This window comes from Chrysemys picta, chromosome 4, assembly GCF_011386835.1.
Source record: "Chrysemys picta bellii isolate R12L10 chromosome 4, ASM1138683v2, whole genome shotgun sequence".
NCBI classification, from domain to species: domain Eukaryota; kingdom Metazoa; phylum Chordata; order Testudines; family Emydidae; genus Chrysemys; species Chrysemys picta.
Genome location: NC_088794.1, coordinates 33,835,115 through 33,858,392, shown reverse-complemented (window position 1 = coordinate 33,858,392; position 23,278 = coordinate 33,835,115). Strand labels below are relative to the sequence as shown.

Here is a 23,278-nt window from a genome sequence, read left to right as displayed (position 1 = left end):
GACCTGGGTTCCCCCGTTATGCTGTCTCAGGGTTGCCTCGTGGGCCCTCTGTCATTAGTTTCACTTCTGCGCTTCCTTGCTGGGGCCAGAAGCAGATGTGGGGGAAGTGCCAGGCAAGAGGCTCTACCCAGTTCTAGCCAACCAGCCCACAGCAACAAATCTCCTGAGCTCGCCCCTTCCTCCTGACATTCCTAGCTCAGAGCAGTCTGGCTAAGCAGCTGAACTTCAGGCGACTGTGCTGAACCAGAGTCTCAGGTTCCATCATCACTATTCATGCCCTGAGGCACGAGTGCTGATTTCCCTTATATCTGTCTGATCTGCTCAACTTAGCGGCAAATGTTACTCGGTCTAATCCTCGTGTGAGTCCTGCTGAACGCACATGCCCTGTGAGAAGGAATATCTGACTTTAAGGGGCCACCTCTTCATTTGCGGTGTTTCCATCATGGGAAATTATAAACAAGGAAAAGATTCCAGCAGGCATTCCCCACCCCTCTAATTACCTGTCTCAAGGCAGCCAGCCACGGTGCTGACTCCACAGGTTAGGGCGCTGGCTATGCTGCTGGGAAAATCAGGCTAGAAAGCCAGTGAACAGTCCCTAGGTTGAGACAAATGTATTTATACTGTTATGAGCCAGATGAAACTTTGCTATAGGCTTAGTTAAAACCTTGTTCACCCTATGTGTGAACAATAGCTGTAAGAGACAGTTACGGGGACACACCTAAAACAAGGCCTACTAGAGCCTGCCCAGAAACTTGCTCCATGTGGGAGCAGGGTTCCACTCGGTACTCGGAGAGGGAGGCAGAGGCAAAAAGCAAGAAAGCCAAGCAAGGAGTAGCCTGTGTGACCTTGGGGAAAACTAGAGAGACCTTTGGGGTCTCTCTTGGGGTGGTTAACTAAAAAACGGCTCCTTTTGTTCCCAGTTCCTCTTGTGTTAAGAGAAGCAGGACTTGGTGTGCTCCTTGTAAATAAACACGATTGCATTAAAGAGAATACCGGACTCCATCACTTCCAACTGGAACATCCTCAGGGCCCCAAATTTGACTAGCCGCTCGGGTCAAAAAGGCGCAACAATACTGTGGGTGCCTGAATCAATTCCCCCTGCAAGACCTCACCCCTCCACGAGTCAGGTTGATGAGTGCTTAGCTACCCATTTGTTGATTATTTTGTTTGTCAGAGTAAAGAGGGGTTTCCCCTCTACCCAAACACTGCCTAGCCCAGCTCTAGCCAACAGGGACCGTACTAATTTGACTCTACAACACCCCTTTTCCCTCCTCTTCTGACCTCTCTTTCCTTCATGCTGGAGGCCAAATCCATTTACCCTACCATCCTAGCACCCAGCACCCTTCTAGATGGGACTCCGTTCAAAGCCTACCAAAGCCAAAGCTGCTGAGATGCCACATGCATTGTGGGACTCAAACCTAGGTTTCCTGCCCGGAACTGAAGAGGAGAAGCACTAGGCCAGCCTCACTTTTCCCATCAGCAACATGCTTCCTACTCTTCCCTTCCCCATTTCCTGGGGTGCACTTCTTGTCAGCGTCATGTTCCCCACCCACAACCAAGTTCCCTGCTACTTGTGCTGCGAGTCGCTAGCGCTGCCTGCTGCACAGGATTCTTTAACATGCTCCTCGAGCTTTTTAATGCCGGAAGGCAATTTCTGCACTGATTTTAAATGAACTACACGCCCAATCCACACTCCCATCTGCAAGGTGCTACCTAGGTAACTTGTACCACGCTTATTCAGGACATCAGCTCTGATCCCACACCCATGACATCTGTGATTACTATAGCACTTGTCGTAATGCTCTTGTGGCTGGAGTGAAGACACCCTGATTCCTGGTGCTTAAAGGTTAATAGTATCCTTTCCCTCTCCTCCCCGGATGGGTGCATTTGGGATTGGGGGTGGGGAACAAAGTTAGAGAACTAAAGTCTTCAGTGGAAAGTCCCTGCCCACCCCCTGTCTTCAGTAGGCTTCGCATTCAGCCCTAAGCAAGCACCAAACCAGTCTGCCCAGCAGGTCCCCCTGCAGTGTGATCCTGGGAATGTTGACATCAGCTTGTTCTTTACCTCCTTGTAGATGTTGGAAGGATGGTCTCTCCGGCCACACCATTCTGTTATCGTCTTACAACAGCTGTCTGGGAATTTCCGCCCTCCGGCCTCCGCGGATTTGATCCAGATGCTCTCACTCCAGTCTGTAGCATTATTGCTGCCGCAGCACTTGAACTGTATGCGCACAAGAGCACAGGATGAGTCAGCAGTTTGTCGCCAGAAAGCACAGCACCATCCCCTACATCCATCCTCACCCAGCTCCTAGTTACATCCCCCACAGAGCGTCGTCAATTGGCCAGTCCAGCTGCTTATGTCTGCCTGTGTTTTTATGAGCTGCTATAATTATGAGCGACCTTCGTGTCTAAGGTTCCTAAAAATGTCCCTTAAATATCCACAATGCCTTTCTTTTAGCCACTTACTTCTCTGTACAGAGATGGGCCTCGTCTGCAGCTCCTTCTGGTCTTGACAACAAAACTGAACAGCATCAGTCATGCTCGCGTTGAATCAAATGACGGATGACTGCGGACAACTCTGCTGTTCAGCACACCCACAACCTAGGGGGTAGCTGTAGTCAGCAGAATGAGCTTGTTCCCTGGGTGGGTCCCCGCACAGCTGTCTGTCTCTCATCCCATTTATGGGAACAACTCATGCCCTCAGACCATAAAGGGCTGCATCCGTGTGCCCCTCAGCGCACTCACATCCTGATGGCAATGATGAGGGGAAAGGTGGGCTTGTGGCCAAGGACTGAGAATCAGGAGAGGAGAACTCAATTCCTATCTCCATCACAGAGGGCACTGAGTGAGTTACTTAGTCTCACATTGCCTCTGCTTCCTCACCTGTAAAATACTCACCCGAGAGCGGCAAGACCCGGATTAACGTTTGTGCATTGCTCTAGGGTCCTCAGACAGGAGGTACTACAGAACTGCCGGTTAGTATTGTTCATTGACAAACAGCAGTGCTTTGACTGCTGAAGACTGGACCTCTCTCTACTTGTGACCTGAACGAGCCCCAAGTCCTCAGCTCCATGGATTCCGTACCTCGAGAACGGAATCAGGAGACACCAAGCACTAGAATACACACCAAGCTGCTCAACACCTTAACACGAGGCATGAGAAAACAGACCAGAACGGGGAACGTGAGAAAGCACCCCGGCAGGCCACCCCGGTGACGTGGGAGTCCATTCTAAAGCCTGTACAACCCTCCTGAGAACCTCACGTCAGTGACCCTGCATGTCTCATGGACATGTATCATAACAGAAGTGAGAGTCAGGCAGTGGAACATCAGGCTGGTGTGGGTTGGAGGTAAATTCAGGTCTATAGCAAGGGGCATATCTCCTGGGGAGGGGTTGAGAGGTACTGGATTATGAAGTTATCAAGACTATTCAGTCATTCCGATCGCTCAGTCCCCCAACTCTCTGGCAGTGCCTGGAGCAACAGGGCACTTCAGTCATTATACTTCACTCTGCGGGGTATTGGGAAGCTTGATTAACATTAGCAATTCCCCCCAAACTCCTCCACTTCCATCCTGTTGGAAGCAAGCAAATATCAATACTGAACTGGCCAGAACTAGTTCATTCAGCAAGTGATGTGAATGTCACCCTTCCCCTTTCAAGCAATCACACAGCTCAGAGCCCAGGAGTCCCAGTCTCTGTGACAGCAGATGCAGCATCATATCCATCCTGTCTGAGTTGGGGATAGTGGGGTGTGATGCTGGTAAGCCAGGTGCCATCTTGCCAAGGCTGGTGGCGTCAGCTGAGCACTGACAAATTCATAGCTGGAAACCAGACCCACTCACCTTCTATGTTAATATTGTTCAAGGTAGGCGTTAGATTTGTAAGGATGTGTTTAATGTTTAGACTCAATAGAGTGCTTGTAAGTTGCTGCATGCATTAATCTTATTTGTAATGCCTGTATCCCATGCTATAAGGTAATATGAAAGTTTTGCTTTATAATTGTAAAAATGCCTGTTCAGAACTGGTGAACCTAGGCAGGAAACGTGGTTCCCCCGCCCATCAAGGAGGACTATCAAGACTAAATGGGCCAACGTAGGACAAAAACTTTGTTGATCGCCCCATCCACCCATGAAGAAGTTATGTGAGGAGCACTCATCCCATCAGTTTGAACTCTGGGGGAAGGGCATATAAAGATGCTCACAAGAAAAAATGGTTATATCTTTGCTGTTTGGATTCTCGCAAGGGCTGGACCTAGGAAACAAAAGCATTCTCTTGGAAGCAACCTGAATATTTAGTGATTTTTGTTGTAAGTGACCTTTTGTCACTAAGTCACTTGCTTGGGTGGCAAGATAGACCGGAGTGCCCAAGGCGACTATCTGTCACTTCATGGTAAGACTAGTACAGTGATCCGGGCGTTCACATCTGTTACTGCTTTGGTGAAATCCAATTATAGAACATACCACAAGTTTGGGGTCTCTGCCCTGCTTTTTGACAGTCTGCCCTGAGGCTGGCACTCACGGTCATTGACCACTCCAGACAGCGTGACATGGGGAACACCGTTATCTCTTTAATGATAAGGAGCCAGTGATCTAAGGATGGTATAATTTTTAGCTCTATCATAGGTTTAATTCTCCCTGTGTCTTTGAGGCCTACCTCCTGCTGCAGTTTGTCCACCGCGCTGGTCACGCCCTCCTCTCCATCCTTCCTATACTTCTGGGTCATGGTGTCCTTCAGGTTTTGCTTCAGCTCCATACTCAGCTAAACAAAAGGGGTAGCAGAGGTGAAATCATGAGGCAGACACCTTCCTTATCATCACCCCTTTATATTTTCTATCATCTTCACTCCTGGAGAACAGCAGAGAACTTTGTGGAAGCTATAACCCTGCCTCTAGTGTAGTCCCTATTGGTTCCAAGAAAGCACAGGCACTTATTTCTGCCTCTCCTGACTCTTTAAACATCATTCTCCCCTGCCCTGCAAGGCCAGCATGAGCCTGCCTCCGCATTGAAAGGGGTGCCATCCAGAGGGACAGGCCTGCCGCAGAACAGGATTGCCCTTCTCTAAAAATCTCATTCCTGCCTTATGAATATTCCTCTAGGATCAAAGGGGCTCTCACGCCTCCGGAAACAGGGCTGCTGGAGAACTAAATCCAAAAGGATCTGGCTAGGAGTGTTAGGAATTCAGAGCCCTGGACCTGCTGGACTGAAGTTGTGCAGTCTACATACCTTTTATATCAGAGATTGAAAGGGATGTCGCACAAGAAGATTGAGAGCACGAGGAGGGATTTTAAGACTCTTGCCTCCCAGACTGCAGCAGCCCTTGTGATACTAGAGATATGTCATTCTGGCTTTCTGAACCTTGCTCAGAAAGAAGGTTTGATATGTGGAGCATGTCAAGCATGAAAGTGTCCTTTGCAGTGACACACACACACACACACTAATGTATCCACAAACTTCTCTCTGTCTAGCTGGCTGATGCACCACCAGACTGCTATGTCCTTTTCTGGTATTTTCCTGCCCATCCCTGCGGATAGACAAAATATGGCTAAAATTTGCCTCCTTTCTAATCAGCCTCCTCCTGCCTGGTCCATTCAGTAACGATGCCATAATCCAGTGCCTGTGAAATCACAATTCTCCCATGTTCCTGAACAACGTCATCATGCGTGTAGATGGCATCGCTGAATAAACCAAACAGGGGGAAAGGCCAAATGGCCAGATAGGGAAAAAGCTTTTCTATGTACATGTATTTCTTAGTAATAAGCAATAATTGTGGGGTGGAATGCAGGTAAAGAACGTTTCGGTTACACTGGGTTGGGGGAATATGGCCCGAGTTTTTCTCCCCTACTTCAAATCTGCTGAATGTAGTAGTGGTTCTTCATCCCTCTTCTGTCAAATGGGAGTAACACCTACCTCCCAGAGATGATGCGAGACTTCATTCATTAACGTTTGCAAAGTGCTTTGAGATCTTGGGCTCTTTAGAAGTGCAAAATATTTAGAGGAGCAAACAGAAGAAGAAAAGTTTGGCAGCTCATGGGCACCAAAGGCAAACAAAGAGACAGAGTCCACTAGCGGAAATATTACTCAGGAGAAAAGCAGTTACCTGCGGGCTCACGGGGAAGAACTGCAGCATGGAACAAAGACAGCAAAAGAAACACACAGTTTATACGCACGCACTGGACGCGACAGCAAGGGAAGGGGAGAAAGAAAACCAGCTGCAAAGAGAGAAAGCAGACGGAGCCCAGGGAAGGAAGGACTTTTACATAAAAGAGGGTGAGGGGAATCAGTGTAGCTAGTAAGCCAAATGCCAGTGGGTGATCTACAAAGCAGCCTGCGGCTCTGCCAGAGAGACTACAATCCCAGCATGCCACGCTCCACCTTGATCCAAGAAGTTTCCACCATTTCATCCATTGCCATGTGTTACTTTAGTCTTTGCTCAGGTCCAGATGGAGCATGGCTTTCTGGATCCAATAGCCTCCATGGGGCCGATCCTCCATATTAAAGACAGAGGCAGCTGGAATGTATTTCACTTGATACAAATGAGGCGTAGCTCTTTAGCTACAAGCAAACTGCTAATGCCACCTTTGTGGGAGGTGGGGGGCAAAGTCTGGGAGCCCTGAGGCAGGATGAAAGTTCCCAGCTTAAGGGTGTAATCCAGGGAAGCCTAGAGTATGTGAGCACAGAGCCACTGAAAACGCCTGTACCCCTCTGCAATGTACACTTCCCTGTCAGACACACCTCCTCAGACAACCTCCAACAGTCTGCCCTCTTCAGACACCCAGCCTCCCTCAAAGGGTGGGGGAGAGAAGCCTCGTCTGAGGGAGCCTCCCAAGTGGTATGCCTCTCGTCGGCCATATCCAGCGTGATAACATGAAGCCATCGCTCCCTCGTGGGGATTTCAAGCTCAGTTGTCTACGACTGCAGCTGACCCTCGGGGATATTTTGAGTTGTGGCGGTGTTGCTCTATCCCCAGTTGGACCATTTCCCGTCCATGAGCTTCCTGGGTTTAGCCGGGAGCGTTTCTGCTTGGCTATTAGCAAAGATGGTCAGGGACACAACCCCATGCTCTGGGCATCCCTAAGCCTCTGACTGCCAGATCACTTGGGGTGATCCATAGGGGTGGATCACTTGATGATTGCTCTGTTCTGTTCATTCCCTTTGAGGCATCTGCCATTGACGACCATTGTCAGAAGTCAGGATATTGGGCTAGATGGGCCATTTTTATGTTCTGCTTCATGGACATACTAGACGGCACAACTATAATTACAATTGCCCCTTGTTTCCTTTCCGGACATCAGAAAAATCCTCAGGCTGATCCTCTGTACTAGAAACAAGAGGATTCACTCCAACAGCTCTCTTCACAGAGGGAGGGGGGAGAAAAGATGATGTGCAGGAAGGAGCTGAACTTCATCTGACTCCCATATACTCACGTAACAGACTAAGGCCTTGTCAAATATGGTTTAAAACCTGATGCATTTTGTATATTGGGGGATGTGAATAAGGAGGGAATCAAGCTGGGGTGAGGAATAGATGGGCCCAAACCAAACCACGGATTCAAAGCCCTTGAAATGTTGGCTTAGGCCCAATCTCTAAATAGAAATTGGGTGATAAGTAGCTGCTCCCGCTCTCTCTGGATTGATCCTCTTAGTTCGACATCCACTTACCTGTTGGTAGTAGATATAGGCCAGGATTCCAGCAATGATCTCAAGCAGGAAAATGCACAGCAGCAATATGAAGTACTGCAAGACAATGGTAAAATCGTTTTTGTTAAAAGAGAGCATCAGGAAGCGTGGGAGAGAAGTCCTGGAAGTTAAATTTAGATGATCAGGAAAAAGGCTTAAATCTATCAGTATTATTCTTTGTCTTACAGCAGCTCTCAAAGGACCTGATCTGTATTAGGGGCTCATTGTATTGGGTGCTGGGCATGGAAAAGGTTATAATGTAATTTAAGACAGGCAGCAACAAGAGGGCTTATCAAAGAGTAGGAAGTAAAGGAGGAAGGAAAGATGAGGGTAGTAGTGATATAAGTGTATCTAATAAAGGGCAAGACAGAAATTACAGCTGAACTGGAGGAGACAGCTCCTATTTACCCTTTTTCCTACGGGGTATCCAATGAAATTGAAAAGTAACACATTTATTGATATAAGGATTTCTCTTTTTACATCATGCACGCTTAGCGTGAGGAACTCTCTGATACAATGTATCATGAAGGCAAGAGTTTAGCATGATTCCAAAAGAGACAGGACACTGATTGGATAAGAACATCCCCAGTCACATTAGGTGGGATAAAGAAAATGTATAAGAGAACTAAATTTTCATGTTTCAGGGCATAACTCAAAGGTGTTAGGAGGAAACTATCACTCTGGGCAAGTTAATCGATAATTGCCTATTCTCTAGGGGCTCCTGCATCATTCTCTGAAGCAGCCTGTACTGCCCAGCGACGGACATAAGATTTTGGGCTGGATGGACCATGGGTGTGATATGGCATGGTCGTTCCTATGAGCAGCCATGTATAACTAATTAAATGCAACTAACTGGATTCCACGGATGCAGCAGCTCAGTTGCAGATGCCACCCACCCCACCCCCAAAATGCAGCTGCACCAGTTACTCTGTAGAAACTCAACATTAGCTTGTTAAATAGGAGAGGAACATCTGACTGCGCCAGGCGGTGGGAGCCCCAGAATAACTATGCATCCTATGGGGAAGGCTCTTGAAATTGAGTAGAAGCCAAGGATGAGGCTGCAATGCAGAGAGCAACTGCAGGGACTTTGCACTCAATAGTCAGCCAATTGTTCAAAGGAGGAAACAATGCAACAAGGTGGCACCATCTGGAAATTGCAATGCTTCCTGATTTGGGGTGGGAAATTCCTTGCTCCGGGGACCTAAGAGAATGCAGAGTGAAACATCAGCACTGGAGCTCTGTATTGAAATGTGCCTGTTACTCACACAGAGTGAAATTCATCCCTATGCGCCACACTGGTACCAAGTAAACCCTCATAACGGAGCTTAACCTTAAGTAGTGCAAACACCGAACTAGTCACAGTGGTACGTAAGCCCTAGAAGTGAATTTCACCCACAACAATTAACCATGGAGGGTTGACCTCCATCCTTGGTGTAACTCTATTGAGTCCAGTGAGATACAGAAGGGATTAATTGAACCTGGGCGTATTGTTTAATCTTTTACACCCCTTGTGTCTGTTTAAATTTTCAAAAAATGCTCTTAATGTAATTTTAATCTTGGTGAAGATATCAAACTGACATCCCTGAAGACCAACCAGTGCTCTCTTTCTAAAGCATCCGGTGCCGTGGGATCTAAGTATCATGTACACCACGAGTCCAAATTCTCTCAGAAAACAGGGCTATGCCCTGCTCTCATTTAAGCTACTATCCTGAATGTCATGTCACCATGGTGATGGTCACCTAAGCAGCTACGGCCAGGTCATTCTACAGCTCCAAGGGCCTAAATTTGGGCTCATCCTGTAATACTCTATGTCATCACAGCACAGGCACTGCACAGCACTCAGCAGTGTCATCTTCCCCACACACTGCCCCACCAGAGAACTTTGCCCAGAGCTGGAGAGACCTTTTCTAGGGACTGTCACATACTCATTCTAACTGTGGCCCTTCTGCTACGATTGTCAGGTAGTGTCAGTTCTGATGGTGATTTACTCCACTAGGAACCAGTCAGAGACACTGCCCCATGCGCACAAGCTTATTTCACAGAAAGAAGTCATGCTGGAAAGTCCCATGTTTGCCCCACCCCGATGGCTGTTCTCCTTGCAGCCTCATGCGGTTCTGCATGGGAAACACAGTATCGGATTTGATATCTAGCTGTACCAGCAAAGTCCCATCAAGTGCCTGCAACCCCCCAAAGAGCCAGGCACCTCTGCCAATGCAAGTTATCTCCGTTTTGTGGGATTCCCTGGAATTCCAGTCTTCGGGCTCCAACTGTCCCTCAGTCCTGAATTATAGCACACCATGTATTACTACACCCCTGGCCCCACAAAAGGAGCTACACGCCCCTCCAAAAATCCCTGGTTAGCATCAAATAAATGCATCTATAGGTTACAAAAAACAGAACACCACAAAACCCTGCTAGGAAAAGCAAAGAACTGGAGGCAACAAATTTGCCTTTGCATCACAGCTTGTCTTTTGCTGAGTGACACCTCCGTTTCTCACCGCGCTCCCCCTTTTGTCAGAAGACACAGGTAATCAAAACGCCTTGCCCCAGTGAGATTCTGCCAACTCAGAATCCTTGTCCATTGAGTCAGATTTCTTCTTTCACCTTCTGCCGGGATTCAGCAGCTGCATGGGAGGGACAACTGGGTTTTATCCGCAGGCTGGGCTTTAATAGGAGTGTACAATCCCAGGCATTCACTCACAGCCCTAAACTCCCCCCACTGGCTCTCAGCTGAACATTGCAAGTGTCTGCACATGCTTGTACAAGGTACCCATTCATACCATGGGAATGAGTCACCCGATGGAGTGCTGGATAACCAAAGGCTGGGCGCCACACTAATGGGAGGCTGAAAGGGACAGAAAAGGAGAGGAACACTCCTAAACAAAAGGTTTCTTTTTTTGTTGGAGCCCGGTTATGTAATACCTCTGACATCATGGTGCTGTCAGGCTGCTGCATTAGGGGAAAGAAAACAACTAATTAACTGGAAAGTTTCTCTTTCCTTCATCTATTTTCTACATATGGGGTATTTTCTGCACTGATGTCAAAGGCATTCCAGTGCAGCTGGCACATATCACAAGGCCTCAGCTCACCATCTTATCTTAAAGAGCCCTCCCACTTTTTAGCAAACAGGTTTTATCAAAGCTTATATAGAGTGAAGGTTACTACAGCTACCACTTGTGCACTCAGCTAGCCTGTGCTAAAACATCTTGTTGTTATTGTTAGCCCTGACTGGTTGTTTCGTTTACCAGTTACAGCTTACCTATTTAGACTATGTTCTCTGGAGCAGGACCTGTCTCTTACTCTGTACGTACAGCACTTTGTACAATGGGGCACCAGCCTAGCTGTAGGCTCTGGACACAGATGTAATCTAAATAATAATAGCAAAATGCTTTCCACCAATTCTCTTTTCCAGTGTATGTAAATATTCGAGAGAGGCATATGTATGTGGGAAAAACAAGGGCTATCTTTTATATTCAGCTCTTCTATTCTACATAAGAATGGCCATACTGGGTCAGACCAGAGGTCCATTTAGCCCAGTATCCTGTCTTCTGACAGTGGCCAATGCCAGGTGCTCCAGAGGGAATGAACAGAACAGGTGATCATCAAGTGATCCATCTCCTGTCACCCATTCCCAGCTTCTGGCAAACAGAAGCTAGGGTCACCATCCCTGCCCATCATGGCTAATACCCATTCATGGACCTATCCTCCATTAACTTATTTAGTTCTTTTTTGAACCCCGTTATAGTCTTGGCCTTCACAACATCCTCTGGCAAAGAGTTCCACGGGTTGACTGTGCGTCGTGTGAAGAAATACTTCTTTTTGTTTTAAACCTGCTCGCTCTTAATTTCATTTGGTGACCCCTGACAGGCTCCTGCTTTTATCATGTGCACTATATTTGTCTCCACGTGATTGTTAAGACCCATGATCGCTTGTAATGAGCTGTGTACACAACAGTAACATACATTATGTTCCTGATTCTCAGTTACGTTTCTCCCTGCTTTATGCTATCCCAGCAGTGTAAAGCATATGAAAGTTGGCTTAACAGCCATTTCCTTGGTAAAGGGGGAATCCTAGGTGGCAACCCTACATCTTTGCAGTCCATAGGATAGGGACATCTCAGGGTATGTTGGGTGTGCAACCTGAACATCCCTGTGCCCTGACTGAATGTTAGAACGGCTACAGAATCTGAGCTCCAGTTAGAGTAGGCCTTGGGATTGCTCTAGCCTATGCTAGGGGCCAGACGGTTCCTTGGCCTGCTGCACCATCGGGGTGGGGGGAGGACCTGAAACTCAAAGTCAGGGTGAACTATAACAAGCCAGATTTTGTGACATCACAGCTCATCACTGCGGGCCTGATCCTGCAGCTCTTGCTCACAGGAGTGTCTCTCACTGATGTCAACAGGCTGCAGGCCTGGAACCCACGGAAGCAACTGTGGCGTCACAAGTGCTTGGATCACTGTGGCATCCCTGAGTGAATCTGGCTGGCTGCGAAAGAGAAAAATGCTCTAGACACACAAATATCCTGGTAATAAGCAATGAGAAACAAAACACAGAGGAAAGCCTTGAACTGGGAGTGAAAACTCACCAGTAGCTATAAAAGCAGCTAGAATATACCTTCCTGGATCAAACCCTCCCCTCCTCCCCACCCCCCCGTCTGAAATTATTCTTGCAACTTGCTTTAAAGAGCCTCTGGGTTTGGAAAATTACAGGACACTCCCCATCGCAGCATACCTCGCTATATACATGGCCCTTTGGTACAGAGAGAAATTGGGACAGACTGGCACAGATGCCTTTCTCTTTGTTGTGAAGATGTTGGGATTACTGGCTGAGCTCAGAGCTGGCAGGAGCCTCCAGCCAGACCAACTCAGCCCTGCCCAGCACAAAATATTTCTTTTGTGGATTACTTAGTATCAACTAAGCCAGCGGAGAGGAGAGACAATAGATCTGTCACAGGCAGAGCGGGAAAGAAAAGACAGAGAACAACCTTTTGTTTCCATGAGACAATTATTAGTTTTCTGTGTCAGAATAACAAAGAAAACCCACCAGATTTTCATCTGTAACTTGGGAGGGGGGAGGGGAGAAAGAGAGACAAAGGGAGATGAATAGAGCTCTTTAGCACAGTGAATAATTATGCTAGTGTCAAAACGAACTGCTAAGGGCCAGGGGCCAAATACCACCCCTCAAGAACCAAATGAACGAGCCACTAACAAGAGCTCCTGAGAGCTTGTCATAGGCCTTTTAGGGGCATTTTCCACCATCTTGTATTTTCAGTTCACACCCACACCCCACAAAGTGGGATCACAGACAGAGGGTACGTCTGGTCGATATTGTTCATCATGGCTCCTCTTTCCCTGTCCCCGCCCCAGTCTCCACTCCACTCGGACAAAGGGGATGGGACATTCAGGTCAACAGCAGTCTGCAAAACTGAAGGAACGGTTAAGGCCCGAGTGGAAGTGTCCCCTTTTGTTACTATGAAATGACAATTAATGGCCCTTTGTTTGCAGTCACTACACTCACCACTGCAGATGGGCTGCTTGATGAACCACAGCCACAGTGGTTTGAACATTGGCCTGCTAAACCCAGGGTTGTGAGTTCAATCCTTGAGGGGGCCACTTATGGATCTGGGGCAAAATCAGTATTTGGTCCTGCTAGTGAAGGCAGGGGGCTGGACTCGATGATCTTTCAAGGTCCCTTCCAGCTCTATGAGATAAGTATATCTTCTGGACCGCAAAGGAGATTTGAGAGCGAGTGAGTGAGAATTAGGGCAAGTCTACACTTAAAACACTGCATCGGCACAGCTGGGCCGCTATGGTGCTTTAATGAAGACGCTCTAGGTCAATGGGAGAAAGCTCTCCCATCTAATCCACCTCCCCGAGAGGCAGTAGCTATATTGACAGGAGAAGTTCTCCTGCCGACGTAGCACTGTCTACATGGAGGGTTTGATCGGTATAACTACGTCACTCCGGGGTGTGAATTTTTCACACCGCTATAGGTCTGCAGTATAGCCTAGACCTGAGATTTATTAGGGCTAGTCAAAAATGTCAAGTGATTTTTTGTTTGTTTTTTTGACCAAAAAAAAAAAAAAAAAATTAGGGCTGTATGTGTGTGAAAATTTTTGTACTGTTTGAAATTTTGCAATGCTCAAGAAACCAATCAAAAGAAATGTTTTGCTTTGAATCAAGTGGAATCACAATTACTTATTTTTTGGTTTTAAATGCCCCACCCTGCCTTCACTCCCAAATGTATTCCCATTTTTTCCCTTCCAGCCTGAACATTTCCTTTGCTTGGAAATGTTTTGACATGCTCAGATGAAAAGTATCATATATTTATTATTTAGCACCTTTGGAAACACACAGAAACCAATACATTCTCTGAGTGGGACAGAAAGAAAGGAAAGTCTCCTCTGTAATAGAGACAATCCATCCCAAACAGGAGAGCGGGCCAGTCAGGGAGTCACCGGTACGTCTCTCTAGGTCCAGAGGAACAGAGATGCAGCTCTCTCCTCACACACACAAGACGTTTGGTGCCCAGCACTGTCCTGGGGCAAATAGGAAACCTACCACTCTCAGCAGGTTCCGCCGCTCTTTGAAGGTGGCGCAGCACCCGAGGATCCCGGTAATCATGACGACGATTCCCGCCACCACCAGGATGTAGGCGGTCGCCATGTACGTGTTGGAGGACAGGAGACTGATGTAGTCACTCTTCTCGGCCAGAGTCCAGATACCCACCGCCATCACCGCCCCACCTGCCAGCTTAATAAAGAGAGAGGCAAGCAGGTGAGATGCATCTGAGGTGGGCACTTCCTCCTTTTCAGGAGTGGCATCCCCTGCTGGGCCACAGGGATCAGATTTCAGCTTGCTGACAGAGGGACTGATCCAAAACCTACTCAAGTCCAGGGAAAGACTCCCACTGATTTCAATGGGCTTTGATCAGGCTTTAAATGAAGCCGATTCTTCCTCTCTCCCCAGTCTCTCAAGGGCCCTGGGAGGTTCCAGGGAGTCAAGGCACAGTATTCCAGCTGGAAGGGGATGACAGCTGGCTGGGGGTTTGCCCATGCTGGGCGGGGAACTTTGTAACTGGAGTTCTAAGTTTCCAACCTTAACCAGTCTCTTAGCTCTCACGATTGCTTAAGTGCTGCCTAGATGCCAGGGAATGGAGAAGAAGAGAGGGGGGGGATGCTTTGCTTTGCAGCCTTGCTGGCTGATCCAGGAGTGATACTGACTGCTTCGAAACAACAGCTGTGTCTACCCCCCTCCAGGACAGAACCACTGGGGGGGCAAGGCTATAAAAGGTGGGAACCCTGGTTAGCTAAACTCCAGTGAGAATGACCATTAGCACAGGAATGCCCCCGCAGTCGGGGCACATTGGATGTGCCAACTTCTCTCCTTCAGGCTCCCCTTCCTCTTTATGGGAGTCTTTGTGTTCCCTAGAGGTTTTTCCCTGGTTGCCAATTCACTGAGGCAGTTCATAATTCATTCCTCTGTAAAGGCTAGTCAGGACCCTCCACAATCATTTCTTCTAGCCCACGGATGTCTGTGGCTGACAATAGGCTGATCCCTTGGCCATCATTTAACTTGAGGTAAAAACTCTAGTGTAGACATAACCGCAGCGACTACCCCCATAATCCCAGCCTAGCCATCTTCATTCCACTGCCAGCCTGTGCTATGCCACGGGGCAGAACGAGAGACGAACTGAAGGATGTCCTTTGTCTATGGGCTGCCCTGGAGTATCTGATGCCTTAAGAATTGTGCCCTGGGTCACCCTCCCCTGAAGTGGGCAAAACAGCACTTTTTCAGGCCGCCCACTGCTGTCGATATGTGATCATTTCAGGGCCTACTCCTGGTCAGATTATAGTCCCAATGTTGGCAGCTTGGGTCTAGTTAGATACCTGAGGTGAAATCCGGGACTCACTGAAGTCAAGGAGCATTTTTGCCATTGTCTTTGGTGGGGCCAGGATTTCACCCATGCTATCCATCCCACCCCCCTGGCCATTGAAACAACAGATGTAGCCCTCAACGAGGGATGTGGTGAGGCACACAAATGCGGTGAGGGAGCTGGCACATTACCCAGAAGAAGAAGTTAAAGATGAAGAGCAGGTATTTGAGGCAGATAGTGCCGCATGTCTCCTTCTTCTCCGTGTACTCACGCATCTTCCCGGCTCAGCTGGTCTCTGAAATGTGATACAAGAAGAAAAGCCTGTTAGTTTTCCTGTCTCCCCCCAGGGAGGCATCACTGCTCTCCTCTTGCAAACAGCAATCACTCCTCAAAGCCGGTGTGGAGGTGCCCCACCGAGGAACCCCAGCATGGTGACTGATGAGACTCCAGAAAGAGCTGTAAAATGAAAACTCCTGCGTCCTGATTGCATTCTATCGCTCCTGACAGAATCAGAGAGAGGCTGTGTAATCATCTCATCTTATTATGTTATCCCCCATCCACTCCTCCTTACGTTTGTTAGGCACACTTCTTATGGCTCATCTGCAATTGGACTGGACTGTCTTTGGGGTAGGGACCAGGCTACCCACGTTTGACAGCGCCTAGCACAATGGGACCCTGATCCTGACTGGGGCACTGTATTGCCTACTGTAATAGCAATCCCAAACATCACAGTAAAGAAACATCTCAGGAAGAAAATGGACACATCGCTCCTCCCCCCTTTTCATTTTTTGTCCTATTTGAACAAAGGAAATATAAGTCCCATGCCTGTTCAAAACTACACCCTCTATCCAGATCAAACAGGAATCACTCCATAAGAATGTCAGGAAACGGAGAGGAATTTTGTGGACATGAAGGAGAAAGCTCTATACAAGTGTGATTCACCCTCAGGATAAGAATCCTCCCATCCTAGACAGTGTCCAGATGACTCAGTCCCTTCCTGGGAATTCTTCCTTACATTCAACAACCATCTCCAGCAGGAACTATTGTACCAGCCACTTCCCCTTCTGCCTGAGACTAAATCCTTTATGTAAACACTTCTCTTAGGGATCACCAGACTGGATCAGACCCCAGGGATATTCAGTCCAATATCCTGTCTCCAACAGTAGGCAGCACCAGCTGCTTCAGAGGAAGGAGCAAGAAATCCTGCAGTTCGCAATTATGGGATATCTGCCCCCTAGAAAAGTTCCCTCCTAACCTGTGTAATTTAATAGAGGTTGCCTTAAACCCTTAAGCAAGAAAGTTTATATCCCTTCCAAACTCCTGCCTATTATAACTCTGGACTTGATAGCCAAACAAATATCTAATCCTTCTTTGGAATCCTGCAAAGCATTTGGCCCAAGAGATATCCTGTTGCAATGGGTTCCAATGGCTAATTGTTAAGGCTGCGAGCCTGTCACGGAGGTCACGGATTCTGGTGACTTTCCGAGACCTCTGTGACTTCTGCAGCAGCCGGTGCAGCTGGCCAGGGGGCCGCCTGAGCAGCTCGGGGCAGTGTTGGCCCACCGTGACTCTCCCCCCCAACAGCAGCAAGAGTTTGGGTGCTTGAGGGGACTCAGGGCTGGGGCAGGGGCGCGGGAAGGGGTGACGGCTCCGGGCGGTGCTTACCTCGGGGGGCTGCCGGAAGCGGCAACATGTCCCTTGGCTCCTAGGTGGAGGGACTGGGGGCTCTGCGCACTGCCTCCACCCGCAACCACGGCCAATAGGAGCTGCAGAGCCGGCACTCAGGGCAGGGGCAGGGCACGGAATCCCTGACTGCCCCTGTGCCTAGGAGCTGAGGGACATGTCCCTGCTTCTGGGGAGCTGCACAGAGCCAGGTAGGGAGCTTGCCAGCCCTGCCAACCCCCACCCCCCAGCACTAGCAAGGGTCACAGGTCGCCCCGCCCGCAAGAGTGCCCATGGTGCCCCTGGGCTGCCTTACCCCCCAGAGGACCCAAGGGGTATAGTACAAGTCATGGACAGGTCACGGGCCATGATTTTTTTTTTTTTTAACTGACCGTGACCTGTCCATGAGTTTTACTAAAAACACCCGTGACTAAAACATAGCCTTACTAATTGTATGTTATCCCTTTCCAACTCTGGGCCAGCTTACTTCTCCTATAGATGATGAAGGCCCTAAGCCCTTTTCAAGAGCCAGCTCTGGCTCCCAAGGTCAATTTCAACAAGTACTAGGAGGGAGAAGCACATGCAAATTGGTTTCATATGATCTGCTGGTCATTGCACCCCCCCGAGCAATGCAGTTATATTGACCTAACCCCTGATGTAGACAGTGCTGTGTCGACAGGAGGGTTTCTCCTGCCTCTCATGGTGGTGGATTGACTATGCTGATGGAAGGAGCTCTATCAGTGTAGTTGTGTGTTCACTAAAGCACTACAGCGGTGCAGCTATCGCGCTGTACATGTAGACAAGCTCTTAGGAAAGGTAGGCCAGCCCACTGCAGGGAGAAATTTCTCTTTGCTTTTCTCTGGTCAGCAAACATCCAGGATAGGCCAATGCGTTAGGAGCCAGCAAATCAGACCCACAGGAATGCAGCCATGGGTATGTGCCCATCCTCAAAGCTGATCTGCCCCTGCCTGTCCTGATTTCACAAGAAAACATTTTCCCCTAAAAGAGGATCTGACACCATAGTTGGCAAGAGAAAGTCACTTCATATGGGAGGGGAGTGGCTCTGAGATTAAGGTATTTATCAGGGAGAATAACCACCAGGTTCTTTTCTCCTGGTCTCTGGCCAACTCCATTGTCTACACTGGCAAGTTTCTGTGCAGTAAAGCAGCTTTCTGCGCTGTAATTCCCGAGGCGTACACACTGCCAAACCACTTAGTGCGCAGAAACTGCGCAGTTGTAGCGCTGTAAAAAAAACACCCCGACAAGAGGCGTAGAGCTTTCTGCGCCGGGGCTACGGTGCTGCGGTACCAGTGTAAACACCCTGGTCAATTACAGCGCTGTGATTGGCCTCCGGGAGGTGTCCCACAATGCCTGATCTCACCTCTCTGGTCATCGGTTTGAACTCTACTGCCCTGCCCTAAGGTGACTAACCGTCATCCCCACCCTGTAAATTCCTTTGGAATTTTGAAAGTCCCCTTCCTGGTCTCAGCGCATCTTTCCAGGTGGTCATGTCTGCTCCATGCACTAGGCGATTCCCCGCTTGGAGCAATGCTAAGCTGCTAGACCTCATGAGCATTTGGGGAGAGGAGGCTGTCGAGTCCCAGATGTGCTCCAGCCGTAGGAATTGATACCTACGGACAGATTTCACGATGCATGACAGAAAGCGGCCATGACCGGGACACTGCAGTGCAGGGTCAAAGTGAAGGAGCTGCGGAACACCTACCACAAGGTGTGGGAGGCAAACCGCCACTCCGGTGCTGCGCTCACGAGCTGCCAGTTCTCTAAAGAGCTGAACGCGATACTCGGTGGCGACCCCACCTCCACTGCGAAGGCCACTGTGGATACTTCAGTGGCTCGTATGCCAGTTGAAAGTGGACCAAGCTGGGAGGAAGAAATCTTGGACGAGGGGGGGGACCCAGAGGCAGAGGATGACTCAGAGATGCATGCAGCCAGGAGCTTTTGAACCTTCTTATAGTCTTGGCCTTCACAACATCCTCTGACAAGAAGTTCCACAGGTTGACTGTGCATTGTGTGAAAAAAATATTTCCATTTGTTTTAAACTACCGCCTATTAATTTCATTGGGGTGACCCCTAGCTCATGTATTATGAGAAGGAGGGGGGAGGGCTAGCTCAGTGGTTTGAGCATTGGGCTGCTAAACCTAGAGTTGTGAGTTCAATCCTTGAGGGGACCAGTTAGGGATCTGGGGCAAAAATCTGTCTGGGGATTGGTCCTGCTTTGAGCAGGGGGTTGGACTAGATAACCTCCTGAGGTCCCTTCCAACCCTGATATTCTAGGAGCTCTTTTCTACCCTGGAGGTTAGCCAGTCACACCTGTCAGATGCTGGCAAAGCACAAACAGGGGAGGAGGCCCCTGGTAAGTGGATCTGATTTTGGGAATTGCAACCGATTAATAGTAGTCTGAAGTAGCCAGCTTCCACAGTGTAATCACCACGCACTTCTCCAGTGGCAGGGCAGCTCTCATTCTCGTGTGCTTGCGCTGCAGGGCTGGGACAAGCTCATCACAGTCCCATGAATGTGGCTTTCCTCATCTGAAAGTTCTGTAGCCACTGTTCATCATCCCAGATGTGCATGACGATGTGATCCCACCACCCAGTACTTGTTTCCCGAGCCCAAAAACAGCGTTCCACTGTGGTCAGCACCTCCGTGAATGCCACAAGTAATCTTGTATCAGAGGGGTAGCCGTGTTAGTCTGAATCTGTAAAAAGCAACAGAGGGTCCTGTGGCACCTTTGAGACTAACAGAAGTACTGGGAGCATAAGCTTTCATGGCCTTCACAACTTGCATCTGAAGAAGTGAGGTTCTTACCCACGAAAGCTTATGCTCCCAGTACTTCTGTTAGTCTCAAAGGTGCCACAGGACCCTCTGTTGCTTTTTACAAGTAATCTTGTGTTGTAGCTACTATGCATGGCAAGATCAATGTTGCACTCCTCTTGCCTTTGTAGTTTAAAGAATAACTCCACTGCCACTCATGATGTGTTGGTTAGAGCAAGCAGCATACTGGTCAACAGTTCGGGATCCATTCCTGCAGCCCGAAGAGGCAGGACATGCCATATAGAAATTGTTGAAAGATGGCTCCAAATGCGGACGGAAGCACAGGGTTTGCTGGGATGAGAAGCAATGCATCAGGGGGCACTGGGACAGGACCCAGGATGCCCTGTGACTCCCTCCACCTTCCCACAACTCTTAGCGGCAGAAGAGAAAGAGATGCTCTGTGGGATAGCTGCCCAGAATGCACCGCTCCGAATACCACTGCAAGTGCCGCAAGTGTGAACACACTATTTCACAGGCAGCTGACAGTGTGAACACACAACAGCAGTTTCCCTTCAGCGCTCTCTGAGCAGCGCTGCAACTCCCGGCACTATAACTCTGCCAGTGTAGACATGCCCTTAGAGAAGATTAATTACCACATGGCTGAACGAAAGCACGGGGGAGTGGATGGTAGTGCCATCATCCGTTCTGAATAGCCTTGTAATATCAGAGGGTTTTTTCCCTCCTTTTAAACAATGTTCCTATGAACTTCAGGTTCCTGGAAGGTGACAGATTTAAAGTCCCAAAATCTCTGTTTAGCTACAGAACACTTACAGCAGCAGCAGCAAGGCTAGTTTCTACACACTGTGCTAGCCATGTGCCTCAGCCTACACCTGCCTAGACAATCTCTAGATAATTCAGTCTTTAGGGCCCATGCTGTCCTTGGCCTATTCCCCAAGACTGCCAGGAAGGGGGCCATGGAGTGCAAATTGTGATGTGAACCCTCCGGAGATCAACAAACTCATTTCACTGACTAGCCAGGAAATTGTAACAGTTGCTGCCAAGCTGTGTAAGATTTGAACTAGCAACCTAGATGCGAAAGGTCTACAATAGACCCTCGCTAATCCCCTGAGCCATCCAGCACCCAACCCTGGAGCCCACTCCTTCCCTCAGAGGATCCCAGGATACAGATGCCTCCCCGCAACATCTTCTTTCCCCCACAAAGAACCACGCTATGCAGTCACCTGACACTGCATCAGCTTTAGTTAGAAAGAGCAACCACGGTAGGTTGGTGCATTGGTCTTTCACATACAGCAACCTGGATGTAAGTGTACATTAAATCAGTGATGGAAATACATCTTAGTCCCTCGTAGATATTTAGTCACATCATGACTCCACCCAACAGTTGGATATGAGGCAACACAAGTGGCTATTTTTCCCCTGGAGAAGATCCAAACCAAAAACAGAGAGGAGGAGCAGCAGGCTAGGATTGAGGTGTAATAGCACGGGGGGAGGATGGGGGGCAGAGAGGGCGAGAAACTAGAACTAGTTGAGTAAGAGATGATGAGGAGTCAAAGCTGAGGTGAACTGGACGAGCTGCGTAAGGGGATGCAGGAATGAAATAGCGGGGGAGGGGGGGACGACGCCTACGGTTTGGTGCAGGCAGATCTATGTGAGAGGGAAGCTTGCTGAGCAATTATCCCAGCTATTCTTGGATCAAGCTACCAGTGATTTACTTCCACCAGCACTACATTTCCCCTACATTCCCCCCAAAATCCAAGCCGCTATTACAACGACGTGTAGCGAGGAGGACCCTTTTGTTTCTTTGTCCTCATCAGCATCCTACCCCCAGTGAGGTGCCTCCAGGAAGGTAGGGGTGTGTGTGTGTGTCTGTCTGTCTCTCTCAATTCCCTCTGAAGCCAAGGCCTATGCTGAGCACTCAATGGAAACGGTACCAGGGAATTGCTCTCTGCTTGCCACATATCGGGAGCAAGAGATTCCTGAGAGGCGCAGCAGGGTGTCCTCACCCCATACAGCATTTTACAGTGTATCCTTATAACGTATGTACAGCAACTAATAAAGAGAAGGGGGGGGGAGGCAAGCCTTTCCCCTCCCTTCCCAAGAACCAGTTGGATGCCCCAGGATGGGGTATCACTGGAAGAGATAAGCTTGAGTAGGAGACTGGGTGTGACCCTAAGAGCCCCTCAATGCTCACTGGCAAAGGCCCCACTATAAAGTAAATTGTCTCAGGCCTGACGCACTCATTACTCCTGTAAAGGCTCCTTCCCCACTCTGAACTTTAGGGTACAGATGTGGGGGCCTGCATGAAAACTTCTAAGCTTAACTACCAGCTTAGATCTGGTCCGCTGCCACCACTACCAATGTGCTAATTCCCTTCCCTGGGTAGCCTTGAGAGACTCTTCACCAATTCCCTGGTGAATACAGATCCAAACCCCTCGGATCTTAAGACAAGGAGAAATTAACCATCCCCCCTCCCTTCTCCCACCAACTCCTGGTGGATCAAGATCCAACCCCCTTGGATCTAAGAACAAGGAAAAATCAATCAGGTTCTTAAAAAGAAGGCTTTTAATTAAAGAAAAAGGTAAAAATCATCTCTGTAAAGTCAGGATGGAAAATAACTTTACAGGGTAATCAAACTTAAAGAGCCCAGAGGACCTCCCTCTAGCCTTAGGTTCAAAGTTACAGCAAACAGAGGTAAACACCCTAGCAAAAGGTACATTTACAAGTTGAGAAAACAAAGATAAAACTAACACGCCTTGCCTGGCTGTTTACTTACAAGTTTGAAATATGAGAGACTTGTTCAGAAAGATTTGGAGAGCACGGATTGATGTCTGGTCCCTCTCAGTCCCAAGAGCGAACTCCCACCAAAACAAAGAGCAAAAACAAAAGCCTCCCCCCCACCAAGATTTGAAAGTATCTTGTCCCCTTATTGGTCCTTTGGGTCAGGTGTCAGCCAGGTTACCTGAGCTTCTTAACCCTTTACAGGTAAAAGGATTTGGGAGTCTCTGGCCAGGAGGGATTTTATAGTATTGTACACAGGAGGGCTGTTGCCCTTCCCTTTATAGTTATGACAACTCCCAACACCGTGTGATGATAAAATATTAAAAGGTGTCTGCGTAAGGTATCACATGTAAACTGGTAACACACTGGTCCCAAAAATCACTGTGTGATGTATGTAGAGGTTGTATATAAAGAATGGTGTGTGTGTGCTAGAAACACATTCTTCAAATGTGTTTTGGAGGCAGTGTATACAGCAAATCTGCCCTAGCCAAAGGAATG

At 48.5% G+C, this 23,278-nt stretch overlaps 1 protein-coding gene across 4 annotated transcripts in view; it reads right to left on the bottom strand.

Moving 5' to 3' along the window:
• The window catches only part of CD151 (CD151 molecule (Raph blood group)), a 62,278-nt gene that overhangs the window by 8,908 nt on the left and 30,092 nt on the right, over positions 1 to 23,278 (bottom strand). For 3 of the 4 annotated variants that reach the window (XM_005307290.5, XM_065594655.1, XM_065594654.1), the window contains 5 exons: positions 15,739 to 15,842; positions 14,233 to 14,424; positions 7,656 to 7,730; positions 4,652 to 4,756; positions 2,065 to 2,220 (listed from right to left, as the gene is read on the bottom strand). In XM_005307290.5, the coding sequence (XP_005307347.1) occupies positions 2,065 to 2,220; positions 4,652 to 4,756; positions 7,656 to 7,730; positions 14,233 to 14,424; positions 15,739 to 15,822 (612 nt within the window). In that variant the 5' untranslated portion in view covers positions 15,823 to 15,842. The remainder of the gene's footprint in view (positions 1 to 2,064; positions 2,221 to 4,651; positions 4,757 to 7,655; positions 7,731 to 14,232; positions 14,425 to 15,738; positions 15,843 to 23,278) is intronic. The other variant, XM_042862175.2, reaches the window with a different exon arrangement.